The 25,699-nt window shown below is 41.0% G+C and overlaps 10 protein-coding genes across 10 annotated transcripts; 5 read left to right on the forward strand and 5 right to left on the reverse strand.

Annotated features, from left to right (window-relative positions):
• Positions 1 to 531: 531 nt before the first annotated feature.
• Positions 532 to 2,158, reverse strand: SS1G_00718 (hypothetical protein; the record flags this gene model as incomplete). Its single annotated transcript, XM_001598579.1, has 2 exons — positions 532 to 1,760; positions 1,993 to 2,158. The coding sequence occupies 2 exons, from the start codon at positions 2,156 to 2,158 to the stop codon at positions 532 to 534; spliced, it is 1,395 nt and encodes a 464-aa protein (XP_001598629.1).
• A 1,335-nt stretch (positions 2,159 to 3,493) lies between these two features.
• On the forward strand, positions 3,494 to 4,359 carry SS1G_00719 (hypothetical protein; the record flags this gene model as incomplete). The annotated part of the gene is made up of 3 exons (XM_001598580.1): positions 3,494 to 3,580; positions 3,638 to 3,858; positions 3,918 to 4,359. The coding sequence occupies 3 exons, from the start codon at positions 3,494 to 3,496 to the stop codon at positions 4,357 to 4,359; spliced, it is 750 nt and encodes a 249-aa protein (XP_001598630.1).
• A 312-nt stretch (positions 4,360 to 4,671) lies between these two features.
• SS1G_00720 (predicted protein) lies at positions 4,672 to 4,998 on the forward strand (the record flags this gene model as incomplete). Its single annotated transcript, XM_001598581.1, has 2 exons — positions 4,672 to 4,776; positions 4,948 to 4,998. 2 exons carry the CDS (start codon positions 4,672 to 4,674, stop codon positions 4,996 to 4,998), a joined length of 156 nt encoding a protein of 51 aa, XP_001598631.1.
• A 1,305-nt stretch (positions 4,999 to 6,303) lies between these two features.
• SS1G_00721 (hypothetical protein) lies at positions 6,304 to 7,258 on the forward strand (the record flags this gene model as incomplete). The annotated part of the gene is made up of 2 exons (XM_001598582.1): positions 6,304 to 6,312; positions 6,527 to 7,258. The coding sequence occupies 2 exons, from the start codon at positions 6,304 to 6,306 to the stop codon at positions 7,256 to 7,258; spliced, it is 741 nt and encodes a 246-aa protein (XP_001598632.1).
• A 1,319-nt stretch (positions 7,259 to 8,577) lies between these two features.
• SS1G_00722 (predicted protein) lies at positions 8,578 to 9,651 on the forward strand (the record flags this gene model as incomplete). Its single annotated transcript, XM_001598583.1, has 1 exon — positions 8,578 to 9,651. The coding sequence occupies one exon, from the start codon at positions 8,578 to 8,580 to the stop codon at positions 9,649 to 9,651; it is 1,074 nt and encodes a 357-aa protein (XP_001598633.1).
• Positions 9,652 to 9,821: 170 nt separating this feature from the next.
• Positions 9,822 to 11,128, reverse strand: SS1G_00723 (predicted protein; the record flags this gene model as incomplete). Its single annotated transcript, XM_001598584.1, has 3 exons — positions 9,822 to 9,895; positions 10,351 to 10,473; positions 10,576 to 11,128. The coding sequence occupies 3 exons, from the start codon at positions 11,126 to 11,128 to the stop codon at positions 9,822 to 9,824; spliced, it is 750 nt and encodes a 249-aa protein (XP_001598634.1).
• A 3,109-nt stretch (positions 11,129 to 14,237) lies between these two features.
• SS1G_00724 (predicted protein) lies at positions 14,238 to 14,363 on the reverse strand (the record flags this gene model as incomplete). Its single annotated transcript, XM_001598585.1, has 1 exon — positions 14,238 to 14,363. One exon carries the CDS (start codon positions 14,361 to 14,363, stop codon positions 14,238 to 14,240), a length of 126 nt encoding a protein of 41 aa, XP_001598635.1.
• A 1,572-nt stretch (positions 14,364 to 15,935) lies between these two features.
• On the forward strand, positions 15,936 to 17,543 carry SS1G_00725 (hypothetical protein; the record flags this gene model as incomplete). The annotated part of the gene is made up of 4 exons (XM_001598586.1): positions 15,936 to 16,098; positions 16,198 to 16,502; positions 16,563 to 16,818; positions 16,870 to 17,543. The coding sequence occupies 4 exons, from the start codon at positions 15,936 to 15,938 to the stop codon at positions 17,541 to 17,543; spliced, it is 1,398 nt and encodes a 465-aa protein (XP_001598636.1).
• A 2,076-nt stretch (positions 17,544 to 19,619) lies between these two features.
• SS1G_00726 (hypothetical protein) lies at positions 19,620 to 22,971 on the reverse strand (the record flags this gene model as incomplete). Its single annotated transcript, XM_001598587.1, has 4 exons — positions 19,620 to 20,858; positions 20,911 to 21,880; positions 21,935 to 22,683; positions 22,741 to 22,971. The coding sequence occupies 4 exons, from the start codon at positions 22,969 to 22,971 to the stop codon at positions 19,620 to 19,622; spliced, it is 3,189 nt and encodes a 1,062-aa protein (XP_001598637.1).
• Positions 22,972 to 24,229: 1,258 nt separating this feature from the next.
• Positions 24,230 to 25,488, reverse strand: SS1G_00727 (hypothetical protein; the record flags this gene model as incomplete). Its single annotated transcript, XM_001598588.1, has 5 exons — positions 24,230 to 24,818; positions 24,867 to 24,929; positions 24,989 to 25,128; positions 25,187 to 25,341; positions 25,398 to 25,488. The coding sequence occupies 5 exons, from the start codon at positions 25,486 to 25,488 to the stop codon at positions 24,230 to 24,232; spliced, it is 1,038 nt and encodes a 345-aa protein (XP_001598638.1).
• Between the last annotated feature and the right edge of the window lie 211 nt (positions 25,489 to 25,699).

Raw genomic sequence — 25,699 nt, forward strand, 5'->3', positions numbered from 1 at the left:
TGCTGGTTCTCTTCTTTTCAAAATTCAAACGTGGAGTTTAGATACCTAGGTAATCAGAAAGATTAGGATTAAATTTTCTTATGTTATTTTATTAGATATTAATTGGTATTTTTCATATATTCACAATATCTGTCATGGAATGATAACGTCATAATATTACATGAACCTACAGTAAATATCTCTCGTTTCTCAAACCTATATATATGTAAATCCATCATCTACCTACAATTTCCTGCTGTACATCATCTATATCTAAGATATCTTCCGACTCCAACTCCTTGTATTGTCCTTCCATTGCATTGTATCGTCTCGATTTAAGTATAGTATACTTACTATATACACTCCATTGTAATCCCAGTACCACAGACAAAACATCAAAGATGTTAGATATTCGAAAATACCCGACTGATCAATCTCCCGTCGTTGAATAAATCTTTGCATTATTCAAAATCCCCAATCCTTCACCTTCCAACATCTAAGGTCCAATCAAGATCCAACATCCAAGGTCCAAGGTTCAAAACCTCAACACCCCTAACTTCTATCCAATCTCTCATGTAAAACATTTTGCTTCATCATACTTCCGACCCCCGCCATCAACACCGCAAAACCCAAAGCCGTCAAGAAAACCCCTCTAAAAGAATCCATATAACTCTCCATGACACCCTCTTTCCAACCCTCGGGAAGTCTATTCAACTCATCAAAAGAATCTCTAATCTTCTTGATAATTTCCTCCGCATTTGGTTGATCCCCAAATTTCTCCCACAGGCGTGTTTTAAGTATATTCTGGTATACTGCACTTGCGATTGTGATGCCAATTGTGGATCCCGTAGAACGGAATGCATAGGATGCTGATGTGATAACGGAGTGATGATCATGAGATACTGCTGAGATGATGGCCAAAAGTGTGGTAGTGAGAATTGCACCGTAACCCATTCCTGTTAAGGAGAGATAGATATAAATTGGCCAATCCGGAGTACTTGGATTTAAAGTTGCTAATAAACCAGTACCGATAACTATCATGGTAAGTGTAACAAGACTAACAGCTTTGTATTTGCCAGTCCTATTCATGATGATACCAGAGCTTAAAGAACCTATAGAGGCACCGATAGATTGAGGGATAAGTCGCATACCAGAAGCAGTGGTTGATACACCACGGACTTGGTAGTATAGTGGTACGTAGAAGATAATCATGAAGATAACCATTGTGACGAACCAATTTGTAAGGCAGGCTGCAAGAACGGTACGGTTGACGAGGAGTCGAACGGGGATGACGGGTTCGGATGCGATGTATAGTTCGACGTATATGAAACCAAGTAGGGAAACCAAAGAAAGGAAAAGCGAAACATAGACGAGGGGGTGATTCCATGGAACTATATTTCCACCGGAATTAAGCCCTAGGAGAAGAAGAACGAGAGTAAGAACCAGGGTGAATGAGCCCAAGAAATCAACTCTTGATAATTTCGACTTTTCGCTTTTCTTAGGAGGGATATTGACGGAACAAGCAACCACGATTCCGGAAACCACAATAAAAGGTACCTGAACCAGAAAAGCCATTCTCCATCCCCAAGTATCATTTATCCAACCTCCAAAAATCCCTCCCAATCCCGCTCCCGTTCCATAACAAATGTTTCCAATTCCTTGCACTACCCCTCTCTTTCTAAGCGGAACCAAATCACTTCCCACAAAAGTGCTTATAGCCATTAAACCTCCACCTCCACATCCTGCGACCACTCGCCCAAATATCATCACCCATTGACTATCTGCCCAACCCGCATATTAGGTTTCCAAGAGCGAAAAGTATATTGCTAACAATTAGACCCGTTCTTCGACTGAAGATATCGGTAAGACGACCAGAAAGCGGTTGACATGCTGCGTTTGCTATGAGATATGCGGAAGCGAGCCAGGAGAGAAGAGAAAGGGAATTGAAAGATGTAGAGATGCTAGCAGAGAGGGTCGCGATAATAGTTGAATCGAGGGCGCCGAGAAAAACACCTACCCAGACTGCGCCTAGGGTAATTACTAGACGTTTGGTACTGGGTTCATCTGGAATAATTGTTGTTTCTGCAGATGCAGAAGGATCTTCTGAGATAGATGGTGATTGGACGGTAGGATCGGAGAGGAGGGGTGTTTCTTCATCTAAATGGTTGGATGAAGCCATTTTGGACGGGAGTAAAGGTTGTGTAATGTCTTGTTTATGTGGCTATAGATTTATCATGATAGAAGATATAGAGTCGGGAGCCAAAGATAAGAGAAGCAAAGATGTGTGTGAATACAATGAAGATATTCTGAATTATAAATCAAACATACAGTTACTCACCGATATCTCACCAATTTTCTCTGATGTTTGAAGATTGATGGTAATTTTTTCAAAATCATATTGTAATAGATTTCCACGTCGACGACGATAACCATTTGGAGATTGTGATGCATTGGTGGGTTGGTGGATAAGTAAAGCTAGAGATCGGCGGTGAAGTCCCTTGTCCGGCGCGAAAATGATGATATAGCGGAGGATACCTAGTTTACAGTGTACCTACCGAAGTACCGTGCGGGGAACTTTGATCATCTACCAACCGTGAATTTCAGTACTGATGTTTGTGCACATTGGATGAGAAGTGGGAATTGCTTTCATATATACCTACGATCTATCTTATCCATGGACTTATGAACAAAATGTCTGAAATGATAATCGGCGATTCAAGAGGTTAAAATAATAATAAGCGTTTTATATAAATTGAAAGTCATACTTACATTGGAACATCTACATCATATCATTCAGACCCTACGCAGCCTCCCTTGCTTCAAAGTCTCAGCCTTCTCATTAACTTTTGAGCTACTGGTTGCCCGGCCACGAGAAAAGACGGTTTATTACTTAAGGTTAATGGTCTGACCCAATTATTACTTAAAATAAACAAATCCCATCACTTTCTGATCCACCTGATTCGCCAGAAACATATTAAATCAAGGAGCAACCAAGTTATCACAAACCAAGATTTCATAAAACAGCTGAGCTTTTAACGAATTACTCTAAACTGATACCCAAAATAATACGATACGCGTACGAGTTGATGAGCCTCTTTTCTCTTGACGATTTGGGGATTTATTTGCTTTGGTTTGATTTGATTTCTGCCTGGTTGTTATTTTTACATCATTTATCATTTGCATTTTATGATTCTATCTTCTTCTTTCCATTTCAAGAACCTCTTTTTTTATTCTCAGGATCGTGAATATTAAACCTATATACCTACATACCTACATACCTACACACCGAACAAACGTCACACACTTAGGTGATTCTGCGTTTGCTTTTATCTTCAGCCCCTCGATTATATACGAGGCACCCTACAAACACAAGATTCCGAACAAACCGTGAAAATACGTACCAACTTCACATTCTATTGCGCTCACATTCATCCATCAAGATACCATCAAGATGGAGTTCTCAATACATAATTTACAAAAGTACAAACTAGCGGTACATATCATACAGCTCTCCATGGCGGTCGTCATATGGATCTTAGATATTGTCGTGATGCGATCATCTGCAATTGTTGATGGAAGACTCGGATGGAATTTCGGTTATGTATGTTTTTGTCCTTTCGCAGATGAGATGTGTTTGGTTACTGATGAGTTTGAATAGACTTTCTTGATTTTACCGGCAGTGATATATCTTACCATGACGGTACGATTTCCAAGGACGAGGAAATTCGCAAACCCATATGCGCTGTTGGTTATTGATCTCGTTTGGTGTATCATGGCTTTATCGGCATTTGCAGCCGTCGCAAATTGGAATGGAACTGGAAAATGTAGAAATGGCTGTAAAGTGAGCAAGGCAGTTGTTGGCTTGGGAGTATTTTTATGGTATGATTCTACCCTCTTCATCAGACCCTCAGTAGTCGATCTCTGACCCAAAATCATAGGCTCTTTTGGATCCTTTCAACAGCCATGTCAGTTTATGGCCTTATGTACTACAGAAGAGAAGGGTATCTACCAGGCGCATCTCGAGCCCCCAATAACGCAGCCATGATTGATCCCGACAAAGAAGCCTTCTCCACCGCTCCCCACGATGACGAATATGCACCCGTTCATAACGCAGAAGAACATGAAGAACATGAATTACACGATGATGGATATCCCGGAGGAAATTTCGTAGGGAGAGTTCACACACCAGATTACGAACCTTCGAGTTACGGAGGTTCATACGCACCTACATCGATGGCTCATCATGATGATTTGGAGGCTTCAACGGCGTATACAGGATATAGTGCGAGTGGGTATGGAGGATCGCAAAACTCTAGGACAGGACGAGCTCAATTTCCTACGGGGAATTATGATAATATCCCCGTGATTGGTGAACCGTGAGGAAATACATTATTCATCAATAAATGAGTAATGCATGAACGGATGCATGGATGAATGACACAGAATAGATGATTTTGCGTTGGCGTTTCTGGTCGTACTCTTGTGGTTTTCATACCAATGGATACTTACAAAATTATGTGTATGTATTTGCTGGATTGGTGTATGGATGGATGGATGGATGGATTGGTTGAAGAAGGAACACATACAGTTACATGTGAATGCATGCATTTATTGCATGTATTATATGTATAATATGTATTTGATTGTATGAGAACAGCATGTGATAAAAAGGAAACATGACTTGCATATGATATGTACATTTCGGGGGATTTAGGGACATATTTGTGGACGGCTTCACTTGGCATGAACATAGGTAAACACGAGGATAGGAGTATGACGTTAGAGGGTGAGGTGAGGGTGAGTGTGAGTGTGAGTGTGAATGTGAATGAGGATAAGCATGATTTTGGATCCAGAGGATATCTTTACGGTGGATTTTTTTTATTTATGATTTTTTTTATTTAGAAATTATGATATTATGAAATTAAGAAATTATGAAGTTACTTACTTTACCTGGTTTGGTATTAACAGATAATTAAGGTTGTTGAAATGGAAGCAAACATTTTAAAGCGGAAGGTTTAATGTTTAAAGTGTGATTTTATTGATATAAGATCTTGTTTGTGATTCTTTTTTATAATTGAGATGTTTAGTTTAGGTATTTCTTGTCTGGGGTTAGGTAGTTAAATGTCTTTAGATTTTTGGTTTATCCACGGCCCGATGATTGATGGATTGATTGGTGCCCAACTTGTGAGTATGTGGGAGGATGTATGGATGGGGTTGTGTGATGGGATGTGTGAGGATGTGTGATGGGTGACGATTGAATGGATGGATGGATGGATGATATTGGTGGGATAGTGTAGGATGGAGTAAGAGAAGGTATGGGAAGGCGAAATGGGACTTGGTTGGGATAGATACTAGGTAAATATATTAAAATAAGGTTGGGTGGGTAGGTAGCTATGTATCTGATAGTATGTTTTGTAATCTTATTTGTGAAGTTTTGAAATGATATGATATACTAGGTAGGTAGATTGATTGATGAATATAGTTTAGTTTGTAAGTTTTATTTATATATGATTATTACCTAGGTAGGTAGTTATTTGATTTTATATTGAACGATAAGATTAATAATTTTGGGTAATAGAAAAAGGAGGGAAATAAGAAAGGAAGTTTTATAACGCTTTACATTATCTTGGTATATATGATATTAATATTTATCTACCAAAGCAGGATAGTAGAATTGAATTAACCCTAGTGATTGTTGGATGAACAGAAGAAAAGGAAGCGGTAACCTTAACCTTAGCACAAGCCCCATAATAATCGGCGTCATACTATGAAATACAGACGAACCATTCCATTAAAATCAAATGGCGGGGTTACACGAGGGGTTACAGTTACACGGAACTGTTGTGCATATATGTAATCTTATGCTGTGGAGGAAAGAGGGGAGAAAATGACACCCCACTGATTCAACATATGTATGTACGTACGTAGTACCTACGGAAAGTGTAAGATTTAAGATCTTAAGTTCTCTTCTTCCTTTCGAGAGAATCCTTTCACATACTTTAAGGTCACACAGATAGATATCCGCGTACTTTATCCACCTTCTCCCTCTCCTTTTACGAATTCTTTCTGTTCTTCTTTTGAGTTGGCTAGAATCCTACAACCTGATCCTAGAGTCTCTAGTTTTCAAATTCTCGACATTCGAAAAGACAGATAATACAAGAAAGAAAGAAGGAATTACACGCTTTGCTCTGTGGTTTTCGTCTGCTCTTGCTTCTGTGTGAGGAAGATAAATAAGATTTACGAATCTACGAATATACGAATTACGTACGAATCTACGACTTCTACGACTTCTGTTCAGTATTTCTGTTGTTGACAATTGCAAATATGGCTCCTGTTGGTTCTCCCTTTTTTTTTTGGTAACTTATAATTTTGTACTTCTATACTTTGTGTTTGTATGGATTGATCCTGAATGGATGGTTGATTTGGTGCTTTAATCCTTTACTTCATTTATATCGATCAATCATTCATGATCTGAAGCTCCAACTCCCTCCACGCGTCAACCAATCTTTCCCAACCCATTTGTACCCCAACTAACCTCCTCCACTAGATAACCACCCTCCTCTTCGATTGTGACAACACTCTCGTACTCTCGGAATCCCTCGCCTTCGAGGCTTGTGCCGATCTCGCCAATGAAATCCTCTCCGCTCGCGGTATCAATGACCGCTACACAGGTCCACAACTCTTACACGAATTCGTCGGACAGAATTTCCGCGGTATGATTGGAAGTCTCAAGAAAAAATATAATTACGAAATGGATGATGCCGAATTAGAAAGCTACGTGAGTAAAGAAGAAGATAAAGTGATTGGAAAACTCAAGGCTGCTCTTAAACCCTGCGAGGGTGTCGATGAAGAATTGATCCGTCTTGAGAAAGAAGGAACATATAAAATGGCTGTTGTATCTTCCAGTGCTTTACGTAGAGTTAAAGCTTCGGTAGAGAAAGTTGATCAGGCGAAATATTTTGGTGGGGAGATTTATAGCGCTGCGAGTAGTTTGCCCAAACCAACGAGTAAACCTGATCCGGCGGTTTATATTTTTGCAATGGAGAAATTGGGTGTCAAGCCAAAGGAATGTGTGGCGATTGAGGATAGTAAGAGTGGTGCTACGGCAGCGGTTCGAGCGGGCATTTTCACGGTGGGTTATGTGGGGAGTTATGAGTTGGATGAGAGGGAGAGGATGGAGGGCGTTTTGTTGGAGGCCGGTTGTAAGGTTATTATGAAGGAGTGGAAAGAGTTTAAGGGCATCTTAGAGAAGGTTCAAAATGGGGGGTTAGAGAATTAGATGGGTAGAGGAGATTAAATAGTTTGCGATAAGTGGGTTAAAGATGAGAGGAGAGGAGGCATCGAGAAAGTTTCCTTGCCTAAAAATTTCTTTCGAAGATTTTATTGATTATTTTAAAAACTTGTGGGAGTGGTAGGGGAGGGGAAGGGAAGGGAAGGGAAGGGAAGGGAAGAGGGAGAAGAGATAGGAGTGCCGAGTGCCTAGTAGCTAGTTTACTTACAAATGACTTTCGAATATATTTATCGTTGCACTTTTCACATACATGTCACGATTCACCATCGCAGGATTAGTGTCATGTGAAAAGTAGAATCACGTGATGTGCTAGCTATGCTAGCCTGCTAGCACTGCTAGCAGTCAGGAAATCGATAGTATATAGTCAGAATAGTTTCATAGTTTAGGAGCTTCGTGCTCAACTTAGTTATCAATTAGTTTACCTACATTCTACTTGATCTAGTAACGAATTCACTTCCAAGTGAATACCAGTGATAAATGTTACGAGGTTTGCCGTCTAGATCACGTGGAAGTGCTCTAGGCTCTCGAGGTGGTTTATAACTAGGCGTCAAGCAATGACAATGATGCAATTCGTAACTAATAGTAGAGTATACTAAATGATTGATCTTGAGCACGAAGCTCTACAATAAAGAAATTCATACTGAATATATAGATCTTCATGTTCCCTTGGATCCTTTTGGATCCTCAAGCTCCAAAAGCTCCAAGTCACGTGTTTTCTGACGGTGCGTGCGCATACGATCCTAAAGTGACCCAGATCACATATTAATTCGATGAAATCTGATCGCTTTTGCACAAGGCCCAAGCTCTCCTAATTCCCCATGATTTTCCTATTGCCTGCTTGACACCTACCTTGAGTTCCTAGCCACTTCCACGTGACTAGACGGCAAACCTCGTAACACCAGGTTATTTACACAAAGGTGGTGGTGTCGAACCCCCACCAGAATATTCTAGGATATTCTACCGTATTACTAATAGAGCCCTGCCTACAGGCTGGAATCTATCACAACAACCATTGCCCTGCTTGACCTTTAGTAAAAACCACCACAGCTTTTCATTAATCGTATTGTAACGTCCACATAACATCAAGTTGTGTAAATTAATTCGTAAAGATTTCACTTCTATATGAGGAACTATAGTGTTATTGCTCTTATCAAATTCTGTTACCGACTAACGATTACTTGTATGTTCTTTGTTAAAAGCCCTTCTCCGCTATTATTTATGCAAGCTGATTCTTAACAGACCTAAAATTTTATAGTTTCCAACACTATCGCCGAACCGCTATCGACCCGTTTTATATTTGTCTTATCATGGATTCTGAATGTAAAAAGGGATGCTTATCGATCAATTGCGTTCGAGAGAATGAGGAGCTCCGGCTTCAGGTCCGAGAAAGAGATGAGGAGATAATGAGGCTCAAGGTTCGATTACAAAATAAGGAAAAGGAGATGCGGAGGCTTCGATGTGGAATTCTAGAGCCACTTCAGTCTTTTCATCTGTTTCCGCAACTCCCACCTGAGATACGCTGCCAAATATGGCAGCTTATGATCCCTCCTCCTCAAATCATCCCGATTGGCCTTCCGTTTATGCCATCTGATTGCGATAAGAAAAGAATACTTTATATTGATAGAAATGATGGAATCGGGAAAGTCTCGTCTAAAGGCCTACAAAGACTTTGTATATACGATTGCTTTGCTTCTAAGAAACCTCGTCGATTTTATAGGCTTCGACTACCAGCCATCGTTCATACATGCCAAGAGTCTCGTCAGCTAGCCATCGGGGCATACAACCTTTGCTTTGGTATACGCCTCGCTTCTAGCTCTACTATCTATGTGCGAAGCTTTCTGGACAACAAAGCTGCGACTTCTATTCACACAATCATCCCGCATAAATTGGTTAACCGGGATGGTATACATTTCCGGCCGGAGTGCGATATAATATGTCTCACAACAGAATCTGGTAAATCTGGAATTTGGGATGTATTGCATGTAGCAAGGACGGACGAGCTAGGTACAGAGAATATTCAACAGCTTATAATCGATATCAAAGGGTTTGAGCAACTGATTGATCGTTGGGAGCGACCCAATTCCTTCTTTCCTCACTTAACAAACTTGTTTGTTACGGCTAATGAAGCAGATCCGTCTGGGAAATTTCTGTCTCTGAGGGAGATTATGATCCGGATTATGCAAGCTATTCGAAAATATAAGATTGAAACACCAGGCGCACTATTTAGCTCGCTACGAATAACAGCTTTAGAATGGAAATTTGTTCAATCTCTGCACAATTCAGGGACATGGCATAATCCAAGCAAACGAATCGCTCTTCATCCTTCATATGATAAATTGTGGAAATTCCTGGAAAAGCAGGAGCGAGAAGGACCCAATTAATAGTAGCAATAGAGCGAAGGGAAGAGGCAGATGAGTTTTGACAGATGGATTCAGGGTGCAGAAGGAACAAAGATGAACAAAGGAGAAATTCTATTGTAAACCTTATATAAACGCTCTTTGATTCTATCTATCCACTTATTTCTTTATTCAACAGGGATTTTAGCTCACTTCTATGTGGCAATACCTTCACCAATGGTCGTGAATAGCTTTTTAGATGGGGGAGTGGAGGCTATTGATTCGGAGCCTATTTCGGTAACAAAGGGCCTATCCACGTGACCCAGAATTATCAGCGGTCTTAGCAGCCAAGAGGTGATGAGAATTAATTATCAGCATTATCAGCAAAGTTCCTCTGATGATAATAATGATAGCGATGATAATCGGTTTCATGAAGGTCTATATAATCAGGATGGATTTCCCTACTGTAGAGCTTCGTGCTCAAGACAAACAATCATTTAGTATATTCTACTATCTAGTTACGAATTGCATTTTAGTTACTGTTATTATCGAACCCTTACTTGACGCCTAGTGATAAACCTACCTCGAGAGAACCTAGATTGCTTCCACGTGATCTAGAAGGCAAGACCTCATAACACCGAAGCCCTGGTCAAGTTACCCTTCCGATGGACTGTTGATCCTTTTCAAGTTGTTACATCAATCCCTAACACCTTATTCGATAGTGTTAGGGTCAAAGGCTGATACCATGCACAATTTGTACATGATTCTTGAAGTGCTGTAAGTGTTTAAGAATAAGCACTTCCGATTGACAAACAGGATGAGCATAGGATATTCTCTGGAATTTCGGAACTTCTTTCAAATGGCTATCTATATGATTTATCATTTTGTGTGAAGTGGTATAAGTACATGTCCGATACTTATAAGTACTTCGATTGTCTTCGATACATATAATACATTAAATCTTTTTACAAAGAAGAGGAAAGGGGTTCTCGCACAAAGGTTGTTCCTCAGAAAACTCTGAAGATTCCCTACTTGAGTGGTTGCTATGTTGAACTTCTTGTTCTTGTCGATAGGAGAATGCTATTATTAAGTCAATGATACGGATCCGGCGGTTGACGATATCGCTTGGGCTTATGTCCCTCGAGAAATCACAAAGCACTTCTTGGAGTCGAGTTCGTTCTGGAAGCTGGTGATGAACGACAGGTTCAACATATTCGTTTATAGGGACCTTTTTGAATTGTCTCTTTAGTTCTTTATTATAAATACAATCGAAATAATCTCGCCAGAACTCTATTTTGATTATTCGATCATATTGTTTCTGTAAAGAATCAATTTGTCGACGGAGTTGTTTATATTTTTTGCGGATTTCAGGTGGAGCTCGATTGTAGGATCTATATTGTCTTTTGTATTCCTTGCGTTCTCTTTTAGGTTCTATTATTTCTAGATCCGAAGAAAGAGTTTTCAGAATCTCTTCGAGTACATCGATTGGGGCATGCAAATTATATGTGAGATTCATATACATAAAGGCATAAAGGAATCCGATATTCGTTGGCTGATCTAATACCGCATCTGAACGATAAACCGGACCTTTTCGTTGATATAAGATCCGCAAAAGATTTCTATCTGAGGGTTATACTTTATCATCTAATCATGTACAACAATTGTAACTGTCCCTAGAAGATATCAACAAGAATACAAAGTATTTACAGAAATATCTTACCATTTATAGTATTCTAAATATTTCGATGGAAACAATAGCTGGTTAGCTTCTGTGCAAATCCGGCAGCTCAATCAAGACGATCAAGGTAATATGCAAAGGTCAAGTAACGGAGGGCTTTATGTTCTGATGTTGATAGACCATCAAATATCCATATCATCTACCGAAAGATCGGTATTTTGAGTTTCTCTAGCTTCCAATACGTTAAAACTACTTTTATAAGATTTTATAGGTTGTTTATAAAAAAAAAGGTTCGGCGTGAGTAAATCCGTCTACCTTGATTGTATTATCCCTGGTAGCAATGATTAAGATATAGTTAATAGGACAAAGAATTGGTAAAGCTTCTTTGTGAAAAAGAAACATAATCCTACGAATATTACATTAGCAAGATCAAAACACATCAAATCAAGAACGTATGATTTGGGTTTCCTATCAGCTCCTTTGTGATGAACAAGAGTGGTCTCCATTTCAAGGAGATTACGTTCTCCAAAGGTAGGATTTCAGATAATCCAAAGACGAATATCTTCATAATAGAGAGCTTTATATTCTCGTATAAGAATATTCTCATCATTCTTATCATCGCAATCGGAGATCTTTGGATCGACTCAAGGCTCTGGATTCTCATATATAAGATCATCATCTTTCGTCTCATCCAAGCCCTCATATTCATTATCCCAATTGTTGTCTTCATATATTTGATCGCAACCAATAGCAATTTTCCCTTTGATTGCATCAACCAATTCGGCGGGTCGACAACCGGTATAGATAAGGAAAAGTATAATTGTTGCAAATGCCAAACGCTAATCTTCGATTGGAAAAATAGATATATCCCAGGTCTAATAATGGGTAAGGAGGAGGATAAGATCGTTTGTTCTCAATATTGGCTTTGCTGTGTTTTTTTGTTTTAAAATGAACTCTTTAGCTAAAATAGTATCGAGATACTATAATTATATAATCAGTAAATTATCAGAAAATAGCGATAAAGTATATTATTATATCTTGAAAACTTTTTTCGTATCATTTGTATCTATATACCATTGTCACGATTCACCATCACGTGGGACAAGTAGGGATCACGTGATGGAGCCTCCAGGAGCATAGGCTCCTCTAGGCTCCTGGAAAGGACCAGTATATAAACATTCATTATTTTCATAGTATAGGAGCTTCATGCTCAACTTAGTTATCAATTAGATTACCTACATTCTACTTGATCTAGTAACGACTTCACTTCCAAGTGAATACCAATGATAAAGCTTTAACCCATAACTACCAACCGACGAACCCTAGGCAGCTGCTGCCTCCAGTACAGTATCGTTACAGATAGATAAATATAAGTTCTGATTAGGGCTATCATTTAGAGTTAAAATGATGTAAGATTATATAAAAACTGCTAGCTTATAGTAAAACAATGAGAGCAGAGGGAAAGTATTTCACTTTTTTGTCTAGGTGACTTTTACGTTACGATCGAAATAGTAAATGGAAGGAGAGGAGAATCTTGAACATTTTTTGTTTTTGATTAATGACTTTAATAGAAGGATTGATGAGTGATTGAAGTCATATTTTAATAGGATATTGTGTACTAGCTAGGTAGTTTTATTGTTATAATACTGAGTGGAAATTGAGGATGTGCTATATTAATACAGCGATTTTTCTAGTCTATGAATTCGTCTATAGCTGTAGTTGTGGAAAATATAAATTTTTGAATTTCAAACCCTGAAATGGAATATCAATAATGCATACTAGATGGCTAAGATAATTAGATGGCTGGCATCTACCTTACAAAGAGATCATTAGAATGAAATCATATATTTCTTCAATATTATTCCGAGCTAAATCTTAGTCTGAAGCCGACTTACATCATCCTGTAGTTGAAGAATACAACGAGACTAAAAGGAACTCCTTAGTGTATAGATAAATGAGAGTATCATATCTCCTCTCTTGTAACAAAGCGACGAGGACGCACACAAAAGCCGTGGGTCTTCCCTACTGGATTTGCAAGTCTGATGAATAGAAAGTAAGTCGCTCTCATGATTCTATAAACTCTCAAGGAGCTTGTTGAGTGAGAGGTATCATCAAAATTGAACACTACTCATCTGAGTGATTCGAAAGAATGATTTATCACAGCTAGTCATAACTCCAACTTTTGGTCTTCCATTTCCACATGAGAAGTATTCGTGCTCTACTGAGATAGAGTAGCCCTACTCCCTAGCAGTTTCTGCTCAAGTAGAAACCCATTCTTGAAGAATGACTCCCACGATGTCCTATTAGGACCTTTTCCGATATCTTCCTCGATAAATATGATTGTAGGTATTACAATGGCAGAGCCCGTGGATAAATAGACGTCTGACAACGCAAGATAGAGTCGGTAGATGAATCGAATCATGACATGAATCCTTTCATCGGTACTGGATGTCTCGAGGTGGCTCGGCAGTGGCAAACAAACTGTTCGGCTTTGCCGATGAAGATAGGGGACTGTTGCCCGATGAATCCTGGAACACGCAAGGATAGTAGCTACAATTCAGCAAAAAATGCTTGTCTGTAGTGTCCCGTTTTCTTCATTGGGAATCCTGAAGTCTTGGGATTCCTGGGGGGGAAGCCATTTCATCGGGGCATTTTTAAGATGCATGCATGGAGGGCCGAATGTAAGATTGAAGGCCGGTTCAATAACGAATCTGGTATCATCGACGCTAACATTAACATACATAAGACTTAGTTAGCTGGACCTTATCACAGCCCTGCCAGGCTGATGAAACCTTCTGTCTTAAGACTGAAAGGATTCTGTTCTGTATCTTTGAATATTTGAGGTGGATCCATAAAAGTATCTTCATTCGCTGGTGTTGTAAATATCTGAAAGTCAACGCTGATTATGTATTCTTGGCTTTCATCAAACTATTTCACTACCTGCCATCATCAATCAAGATCGCGCATTTGGCTTGGCACTTAAAGTTGATATCGTGATGATAGTGGCGACTCCTTCAAGCCACAAAAGAAGAGATTTCGCTGACTCCATAATCATTGTGACTTTGTTATCGGTAGCCATGCCAGATACTGAAGATGGAGCAATCAATGGATGATGCCGAAGTATCGTCTCATTCCGGATTTGCGTCGGCATGATCTGGGTAGGAAACTTTACATCGCTTGAAAGACCTTCGGAGGGAACAGATATAGCAATCCGTAGAAAATAGAGTGTGTATCTATTGACAGTGGTGTCATCTATTGTATTTATCTGAAGTCAAAGTCATGTTGAGAGTAAAATACTGACCTGAAGTGGAAATCTTCCTAAAGGAGGTAACGGAGTAATTTTAAGGCTTACCTGGAGAAGGTAATAATCACAAAAGGAGTAATCAAGACGGATTCCTTAAGTTTTGTATGGAATAAGACTAAACCACGGCTGACCATACGCGAAATGGAAGTCGTCGAAGATGAGTGTTGTTACCCCAATGTCCAAAGCAAGATTGGATTGATTAGAGAATGGCCAAGTCGTATCATGTGATTTGATTCAACGCCGTGTAAGACTGAGTTTTGCACGATATATTGTCGTCGATGCTACCGCACTCGGGGAGAAGCGCTGACATAATTTCTCAACGGTAGGATGAAGAAGAGAAATAGTAACCTTAGGTCAAAGCTGGGACAAAAGGTGCACGAGTTGAAATCGATGGGTTAATTTCGGCTTTGATTGACGGCACGAGTGATTAGAAGATTTACACCATTCTTGAATAGCTTCTCGTCCAAGACGCTATACAATGAGGATTCTCTCTCTTCTGGCTAGCACTTTAGTCGGTGAGGCTTGTTTCCCTTCTACGCTTCGCTTGTGATCCGAGATCTCGTTCATTCGGACAACTGAGGGTATTGATAGAAGGGGCGGCACGAATTCCTTTTCCAAGGAAGATAGATTACAAAACAGCTCGTAATCATGGCTTAGCTTCGTGAAGGACGCGTCAAGTATGTATTGGCAATGATAAGCTAATGTGGACTGGTGGACGTCGATGCAAATCACGAATGAAGATCTTCCAGCGTGTGCATATACACCGAAAGCGCCGTATTTATGGGTGCAAATTAGCGAATAGTCAGGCCTTATCGAAGTCCAAAGCTTGCATTCAGTTAGATTTTGAAGCTAGCTCCAGGGTCAATTTCGGGTTCGCACATTCAAAGCTTTGTACACCGCCGACGGTTCATGTTGAAATCAACACAGACCTCATGGAGCCTTGTGCGGAGGCACCATAGAAGTGCCCGTGGTTGGACGGACTGCGAGATCACTATACTAGTTCAAGATACTAATCCAAGTACCGTTACTTTCCCCCGCAAAGAAAGTTTAGTGGTCACTAAACGGCACTACAAGTTTAGGGGTCGTCCACTTGTGGAGAACCGTCCACATCTTGGTGATTCATCGGACATGGTATTCTCCGTTGAAGATTGTATACTTTTATAGATATTCATCTCCTCATTGAGCTTCAGTTTCTGTTTTGTTTTGCTTCGTTGCTTCCATTTTGAATCTTCTTTCATTAGTATCGGTTGACCGTTTCCAACCATGCGTTTTTCTACAGATTTTTTGTTGCCGATGGCAGCTTCAGCTGCAGTGGTTGTGGGTGCAGCAACTACTACGGCCACTTCTATGCCATCTGTTACTTTGGACTATTCGACCATTGTTGCCACTGCCGGTAGTGAATCGATTGGATATTACAAGTACCAAAATATTCGCTACGCTGCTGTCCCGACCGGAGATCTTCGTTTCGCAAAACCACAATGGCCTCCTGTCGAGACAATTGTGAACAATGGTACTTTGGCTCCAGAAAATGTCGACTGCGCAACCTATGAGGATTGTCTCTACCTCGATGTCTGGGCACCTGCTAACAGTGCGAACAAAAGTCTCCCAGTTGTGGTATGGTCACACGGTGGTAGATTTGTCATTGGAAGTAAGAGTGCAGTAACTCCTGAAGCTCTCTTCGCTCTGAGCAAGGAATTCATTTTTGTTGCCTATAACTATAGACTGGGAATGACAGGTCTTGCCAATGGTCCAACCCTTAATCACCAAGGAGGCACCTCAAATGCATTAGTTTGGGATTCTGCTCATGCCTTTGATTGGGTCAAAAGATATATCAGTCATTGGGGCGGTAATCCAGAAGAGATAGTGGCCGTTGGATTTTCTGCCGGTGCTTCACAGGATCTTTTCCAGATTACGGTACCAAACTAACCCCATCCAAGCCGGTAGATGAATCATTCATTGACAATTTGTTTTTAGAAATTCGCCGGTCGTGCTGAACAAACTTTTGCTCGTGCATACATTATGTCTCCTGGATTAGTACCTGGAGCAGGAAATCAGCATTCCGAGGCACTCTGGCAGAACGTATCCACGTCTGTTGGATGCGCAGGTGGCAGCTTGACTTGCATGCGCTCTGTTGACTTTGCAACCCTTTCTACCGCGGCTAATAACATGGTCGCTAAATATACATACCAATTCCAACCTCGCGTCGATGGTGACTTCATTGCCGAAACATGTATGTGACCATTTCCACACAGCTTCGGTCATCACTAACCTAAATCAACAGATGAATCTCAGTTTTATCAAAAACGCTTCAATTTCACCGGTCCACTTGTCATAACACATGAACTTCACGAAATCAACCAAAGACTACCTTCTGGCGTGAACAGCAGCTCGGATATTGGTCCCCACCTCAAACTTTATTTTCCTTCCATTACAGATGATATCATCAGTGAGATCGAGGACCTATATCCTTCAGCGGACTATCAAAGCGAAGGACTTCGCTTTGCAGATATAGACCAAGACTTCGAACTGGTTGCCCACAACTACGCCTTGACCGAAGCTCTTAACAATCAGACTTGGAATGCCATGGTAGCCCTTGGTGTAGCCTCTCACGGCATGGATCAAAATTATTATTGGTACAGCAACTTTACCCTTGTTCAAACCAATGCCACCACTGCCAATACTACAACTACAACTACTGCTGCGGGCGCAGGTATTGTCACGACCAGAGACATTGATTTCAGTGTTGCGCTTAAGATGCAGAAATACTTGGTGTCATTCATCTTGACCGGAAATCCAAACACCATGTGGCCAGAGGATAAACTGTATTGGCCATTACATGGAGGAAACTCGTCTTCGCCCGGTAGGGAGTTAGTCTTTAACGATACGATGTATATTCAAGATGATATCTTGGCCAATGAGAGAAGTTTGTTTTGGAATAAGGCGCTTTGGCATTAGAGAATTTTAAGAGAGGAAACATAGTATGTATATATATCTTCGAAAAAATTGATACGTACTCAATTTGTCTATACAAGATTACAATCGAAAAAGAAAAAATAGCAAGTCTCTGGAAGTAGAGAAGCTAATGATAGAAAGTAAAATGTTCTTTAACTTCGACTCTGTCCTTTGATATTGATTTTTGGAGTCCGATTTGAAAATGATAGTTAAGTTGTATGTAAAATTGTACGGCGAATTGCTCTCCTACCCCGCGAAGTAAGTTTTTACTTCTTTCATGTCTCTCAAATTTAATACTTTTCACTTTGACACCCCTCAGTGGAATCTAATCTATAATGATTATACTTCTACTATAAAATATGTAGATTTTGTTCTCCTATTAGAGATTTCATTCTTTTACTATTTTATTGTTTATAAATTCTATTCTTCCACTGTAGGCTCTAATCTTTTTATTAATACAGACTTATTTTTATTGTTATTGATTCTAGCCCCTAATATAAATTTCTAATCATTAAAAAAATAGAATTTGACTTGTAAAAGCTGAAGGGCATAAGTAAAATATATTCAATTAGAAGATTATAAGAGTAATTTATTTTAATTCTAGGGCCATGAGGATGAGAGTAATTCGCCGAAACTTATATTGTAACCCAAACTTCGCTCAACAAAACTGCTTGTCGATTTTTCAATACCATACCATGATATAACCATTAGTATCGACTTCTGTGGTAAAATTATATACACCCGAGACCATCCCAAACATGACATCAGAGCAGTTACTGTGGCTGATAAATGGCGGGGAGACATTAAGTGGCTGAAAACGCGGGGTACATACAACCCTTCCTATAGCTACGACTAAAAAAACCATCCCGAAATCTCATAAAAACCCCATTCCCAAAAATTCCCCATCCTCACATCCACAACATCCCACAACATGCCTCCCAGCGATCTCGGAGCACACCTCTGTTCAGCATCAACATCAACCCCAAGCAAACCCATACAACAAAGTAACCCGAGTACACCGTTCCCCTCCCCCAAACCCCGCGTACAACGCAATTCCCATCCCGACTCTTGGCACGTCATATTTTGACTTCCTGTCCTACCCGAGCCGAACATATGTACATATCATACAAATACTTGTGCTACGAGACCCGACTTTGCCGAAAAGAAAAGACAATGGGAGGAGAGTTCGGTTGGGTCCCGGATTTTTGAGTTTGTTTTTCTGAATTGTAAGGTATTCTTGCATATGCATGCAGAAGGTCTATCTATATTCTGCAGCGGCTGGCCCCGGGATGGAGATTAGATCATAAGTTGGGGGTTGCGTGGATGGGAGCGGGGAAGTAGAAGTTGGCTTTTATTGTTTTTGGGAAGAGGTTTAGTATTGATAGGTGCACCTGTTGAGAATTTCACGTTGCTGTGGAGATGTGATAGTAGTTTTGTCTTCCTAGCCGGTTATGACGGCGATGCTGTTCTTGGTTGTAAGTTGTAGGGGGCCGAAATAGTTGTAGAGTGAAATTGTGGAGGGGTGCTCAGCCACCCAAAGATTATTGAGTTCATAATGATCTTTTTGCCTGAATATTTGCGAGATATGCTTGGTAACCTTGATGGATCTGAATTTCCAAAGATTTCCACAATGTACCAAAGAGACTGATTAAACCTAAACATCATCTATACCTTATTTTCTTTTTCTTTTTTACAACTAAGAAGTCGTAATTGTTCAAAAAAAGCTAAAGACTCCTCGCTAAACTCGTAGGAAGCGGGGATTGCTCACTAACATGATGAACTCCCTTAAGGTTACGGCACTTATTTTCAGGGCGCCCAGAGTTGATTCCTTAGATAGGTCTTTCAGCATATAATCATTTATATCATTTCATCATGAAACTAGTTAGTGAACTAAAAACACTCGATTACAAAAATAGATGCCAAAAAATCCCTAAAACTCCATAATGAAAAAGAAAAGTCTTGTTATCTGGAACAATTTTGCACCTCCCTGTGCAAAAGAAGAAGAAGAAAAAACCAAGCCGTGTTCACGTAAACTGTCTATCGTACCTCGATCTCATCCCATCATCCCTGGGGTTTGAATCACTTAACCCACTTCTTCAACCATTGGCTCAAAAATTGCTTTACATAGCCATCCTGAATAATATCAGGTGGGCTTTGCAAAACCTTACTGTCCCTCAATATGGCCTTGGTGTCAAATGTGACTCCGACGATTTCATAATCGCTAATACTTGTTCCCTTGCTAGTTGGTGTTGAAGTACCCGAGACACTGCTTCGAGGACTGCTAGTACCGCTTGAGCTTGCACTAGCCTCTGCACCACTGTAGCCATGGCCGTTGTTACTTTGAAGATATCGCTGTTCAAAATGATCCAAGAGTTTGACGGCTGGATTTTGTTCCTCTTGGCCATTGGCAGCTGACTCTCTAAGCTTTTGTAACCAATTTCCGAAAGGAATAGCTTCGAAATCGAGACCGGCAGTAGACAGTTCGCCGAGAAGTGCTTCCCAGGTGAAAGTGGCAGGGTTAACCATGTTGTAGACAATAGGAGGATTGGTGCTGTCAATAGCGCATGGTCGGGGAAGTGCCTTAAGTTTCTCGTCAATCTCAAGGATAGCAGTGGCGAGGGTGTCGACTGGAATCCATGAGCAGTTCTCGTGGAATATTGGAAGAGCTTTCATGGAAAGTGCGGACCTGATCATGGAGGGCACAAATTCAGCTTCGTTCCAGAATCCATTATCTCTATCTCCAACAATCTGTCCGATACGGAGAGCGTAAGCTCGTGCTCCTCCGCGAGCAGCATTCAAGACCATGTATTCGCCAACCAGTTTAGATTGAGCGTAACCCATATTTAATGCGTTGTGGAAGTCTTCAATTGGCGCGTCTGGGATAAGAGCGGGTGCTGGTGTGTTCTCAGCCGTAGAGATGGAGGAAGCGTAGAATAGACGGGCTGGCTCTGAACGGTAGACTGCGAGAGACAGATCCAAAAGGTTCTTTAACCCGGCAAGATGAGGTTCAAAACTTTGTAGACCAATGATGAAGTTGACAGACCAAGCCAAGTGAATAATGAGAGATACCTCAGTCTTGAACTGCTCAATCATAGCTTTTCCGAGACCAAGATCAGTCAGGGCAAGGTCAGCAGTGAATGCAACAACCTTAGATTTTGCGGCTGGAGTGAGAGACAATCCCCGGTCTTTGATAGACTTCATCACTCTGTCCATAGGATTTTCTCCTCTAACAAGACAGTACACCTTTCTAAAGTTGGGGCTGTTCACCATCTGGTACAAGGCATGGGCTCCCAAGGAACCAGTAGCACCAGTCAAGATCTATTCTTATGTAAGTATTTTGAAACCAAAAAGGTAAGATAAATTAACATACCACAACTTCTCCGAATGTGGAGTACTTCTGAATCAATGATTCCATCAGCGGAACGTTGTCTTTATCTTGCTCGCTTTCACCGGAGCTGAGAGAGAATAAGTATTGTGCCAGAGCCCTGACAGTTCCATGTTCGTAAACAACGTTGCTACTCAATTGTTGGCCATTGAGGTCGAGAGTCTTTTGGATAATGCGTCTCATTTGGATGGCTCTCAGACTGTCAATATCGGCATTGAAGAAATCGGTATCGACAGATTCGAGAGGGTGACCAGTAATGTCTTCGTAGGTCTCGGTCAAGAAAGTTTCGATGCCTGCGAGATCAAGTTTTAGAGTTCCCTCTGCGTCACCATCAAGACTGTCATATAATTCATCAATCTTCTCGGCGAACTTCCTATAGATCTGTGCACGAATTATGCTTCCCTTGTCTGTTCTAGGGTATTCGACATCTGATGGTACGAGACCAACCATCTCCTTCGTGATTTGAGAGAAGCCCTCGGCACGCGAGTTGGCGTCAACAATAGCTGGCCAGATAGCCTCGAGATATTCGTCATCTGGTAACTCATCGGAAGCTCTGAATATCAAGACACCTGGAATAGCTCTGTCTACACCAAAGACGGCGGCTTCACGAATGATTTCTTCTTGACGAAGACGACCTTCAATTGGAAGTGGGAGAACTTTCTCTCCATTACTCAAGGTGACACGATCATCAAGACGAGTCACGTATTTCCAAGTATCTGGAATGGTTGGATGGGGCTCAAAAACGTCCTTTGAGCGCCATGAACCAGGTGCGGGATCATCTGAGTTTGAGACAGACAATCCTGGATGACTCTTAAGGTAGACACACTCAAATTGGTTGTCTCCTATAGGGTCCATGTAGATAGAACTTCTGATGTTTGAGTAGATTCGCACGTAATTCCATGAGTCATCTCCTTCAGCACGGCGCATAGTATCACCGAGAAGACCTGCTTCAGTACTACCTTGGATTAGTTTACATGACTTAAAAGTTGAAGGGAAGAGGAATACTCACGTCCCAAACACGACACCAATGTTAACCTTCTCTGAGGCTAATAGATCGCCAAGCTCATCTGGAGTACGAGCACCAGCAGCAGTGACAATTTTGGCTTGCTTAAGATATGGCATACCTCTTGGGTGCTCGGTCAAGAGTCCTAAAGCATATGGTACAGCGTGGAAAACCTCAGGCTGTGTTGCTTCGATTGCAAGCATAAGGTTATCTGCTGTCATTGGCAGAGTAGCACTAGGCAAGTTTGCCTTCTTTGCCATGTACATAGCTTGGAGTGTTGTTGAGAGACCGTACATGTGATATAATGGAAGTGCGCCAAAGTTGTGCATTCCAGCACCTTGCACCGGATGAGTCAAGACATTCTTGTGTGTAAGAAAGACTGGTTTAGGTAGACCAGTGGATCCGGAACTGTGCATGACAATAGCGACTTCATTGGTCTCAACTTCACGATCAAATTCTCTTGTAAATGGCTTCTCGTTTGCTGGGCGTGGTATTCCATACTGGGCGCGCATGGGAATAACGATTGATCTTAAAGTAGCTTCTTGTGCGACGGCATCACAAGTAGCAGCGATCTGAGAGGTATCACCACGGATTATAACTTCGCAGTTTGTTTGCTTAAGAAGGTTGATAATAGCTATGGGTGCTATACGAAGGGAAAGGCAAAGGACAGTGTAGCCCAAACGGCTAAGGGCGAAGAAGGTGACGGCAAAGTCTACATTGGACGGAGAGTAGAGGCCAATGACTCTATTTCCACCCTGATCAGAAGTCAGCTGTGTTCGAATGACTCTTGAAGGTATGTTATATTAACTTACAGGCTTCAGACCATTCTTAATGAAGTATTTGCAGGCAGCATCGACAAATGAATCAAGCTGCTGACCAGTGAAGGTTTCATAATCGCTTGGATTATCTTCAACCCTGGGATATCCCAAGATAGGAGCAGGAGGATTGTCTTTTGAACGATGACGGATGATATCATCGAGCACCCTGAGCTCTCCGAAGGTATCGTAAAGGTGCAAGATATGCTCTGGGGTAAGATGGGCCATTATGATCTAAACGACAACTAAGGAGGCTATGAATAGGGCGAAAGAGATATTGATTAAAACAGAAGAGTAGAGAGTGATATTGATGAAAGTGAACTGAAGAATGAATGAAATATGCGTTGGGGAGCCGACTTGATAAACACCTTTCGGATTGAGGATTCGGATGCATCGGTCAGCCATGGCTTGCGACTTCATACCGAAAACGAGAGTCCGGTAAAACAACTCCTCGTAGATACATCCCATTCTCGCGTTCATGTCATTTCTTCAACTCCGGAATCGTGAAAGTGATAGGTCTTCCCGCATTCCATACTTCATACACGTCCCTCATTCTTCCAAACACTCACATCGTATGTTAGCTCCGGCAACACAAGAACTCCATCTCAGCAAGGTCCCGTTTTTATTGTTTACACACCAGTTGAAGCCAATTAATGTGATGACGGAGTTTTCATGCAGACCAGTTATAGAGCTGACCCTACGCTAAATGATTACCTGTAATGTATACACACCCCGGAGCCCAAACGCATACCCCAACAGGACATCTAGTGAGACAGAGTGCGAGATGAGTGCATTTAGCCAATTCTCTGCTGCAGAATTAAATTAGGTAGCTAACTTTAGAGTTAAGATTCTACCCGAGATGAAGAAGCTCTTGTGCTTTTTGACTCGGGGTAAGTGTGTGACGGTTGAGTTAAGGTTCTGGACCACAAACTTGATTATGTCAGCAAATTTAGCCATATCGGACGCACAAGCCAAGGTGGATTTTGAGGATTCTTTGACAACGTAGCTCAGCTAGAATAACATGCGTTCTATTTCAATCTCTTTCCAAAATATTTGGAAACTGAACATGCCGTTTGTTGGTGAGCAAGTGTAGGTGGAATAATGAAAACAAAAGACAAGTAGATGAGCAAGGAAGCTTCAAATGATGCCGAATGAGTATACCTTATCATCGGTAAACTAACTATATGCCTTGCAATTGTTTTGTACACCTCTATTATAGGTTTTAAGGTCAGTGATCAGGGAGCCTCTCCAAAATTAGCACACTTTACATGCCTACTTTGCTAATAAGATGCTAAGACCTTCAAAGTGAACTTATTCTCACGGAGTTTTTTCTTCACAGACAGGAACCAGCAATATTGAACGAGAGTAAAAAAACTTGTGGTAAATTTCTCTGCTGCGAGATATAAAAAGAAGATACTATAAAAACGCTTTCACCAATAGCTGGTGCCTAATTTCCATTATGAAATCCAACGCCCTCAGAAACCCGTTAATTGGTGAGAGGAGGTGTGTCAACCACAAGAACACCCATGAGATGCTCAGCAACTCTAGTACCAACTACCTCCGCACTCTCAATTGCATGTCTAATTTCCTGATCCTCTTCATCTGTCAAATCAATGTAAAGAGCTCCGATATTTTCTTCCAAGTACTTAATCTTTTTAGTACCTGGAATGGGGAAAATGAGAGGATCTTGCTTTATCATCCAAGCAAGTGTGACTTGTCCGGGCGATGCATTCTTCGTCTTTCCGATCGCGGTAATGGTATCAACGAGTTTCAGATTCTTGTCGAAGTTCTCTTGTGTGGCAAAACGGGGAATTGTTCGTCGGAAATCGTCCTTATCGAAATCATCAACTGATCTGTACTGACCAGTGAGAATACCACGGCCCAATGGTGAGTAGGCAACGAGTGCTATACCGAGTCTCTTACAGCAGTCGAGAAGCCCAACTTCTGGTTTCTCGACGTCCATAGAGAATGGACTGTATTCAATTTGGTATGCGTGAATAGGGTGAATCTTCACTGCACGCTCGAGGGTGTCAACACCACACTCGCTGAGGCCCAAATAGCGGACTTTGCCAGCACTTTCAGAATTAGTCTCTGTCAAGGAACACAAAGGACATAAAACTTACTCGACAAATTCTTTCATAACTGTAACAATTGTCTCGACTGGGATAGTTCCAGTGAATCGATGACTAGTACATTTTTGTCAGAACGATATCCATTTTTGGGAAGTTGGTAGAGGAGAACGAACCAGTAAAGCAAATCTATGTAATCAGTCTGAAGTTTCTCAAAACTCTCCGCCACAGATTGACGAATGTACTCTGCATCATTGCGGATCTCACGACCACCTTCTGGTGTGACATGGTTACCAAATTTGGTGGTCAAGAAAATCTAGGCAATAGTAAGCATCCATATTTCAGCTTTGTGTTCTCAATAATGGCAATCTTACGTCCTTGCGTTTGCCAGTTCTTGTGAACCATTTGCCCAAAAGTACTTCATTATCGCCATACATTTGAGCTGAATCCCAATGGGTGCAGCCTAACTCATGAGCACGATCAAGGAACTCGAATCTCTCCTCATCTGAGCCCGGTTTTCCATAGAAAGCTGTTTTTGAATCGTCAATATCAATGTCCTCTAATGATCCACCGTGATGAACTTACTACTTAAACCCATGAGACCGAGGCCAAGGGCGGGAATTTGAGGGCCATTGCGTCCCAAGGCACGGGTAGGAAGCTTGGTGGAAGAAGGCATATTTGTTTTGTTCTTGTTCTTTTTGAACTGAATTTGGGTTTTATTCAAATAATTTTGTTATCGGGTGTAGAATCTCGTAGTAAATATTGGGGTTAATGAAGTCAAATATATTGGTGCTAGGAGCGGCAAAATTTTGGAATGACGAGAAAATAAAAGAGGTATGCATTTCATTTATAGCAGTCGGGGTAATGGTAATATGTATACTCGCGGC

The sequence above is a fragment of the Sclerotinia sclerotiorum genome, genomic scaffold (genome assembly GCF_000146945.2).
Source record: "Sclerotinia sclerotiorum 1980 UF-70 scaffold_1 genomic scaffold, whole genome shotgun sequence".
Classification (NCBI taxonomy): domain Eukaryota; kingdom Fungi; phylum Ascomycota; class Leotiomycetes; order Helotiales; family Sclerotiniaceae; genus Sclerotinia; species Sclerotinia sclerotiorum.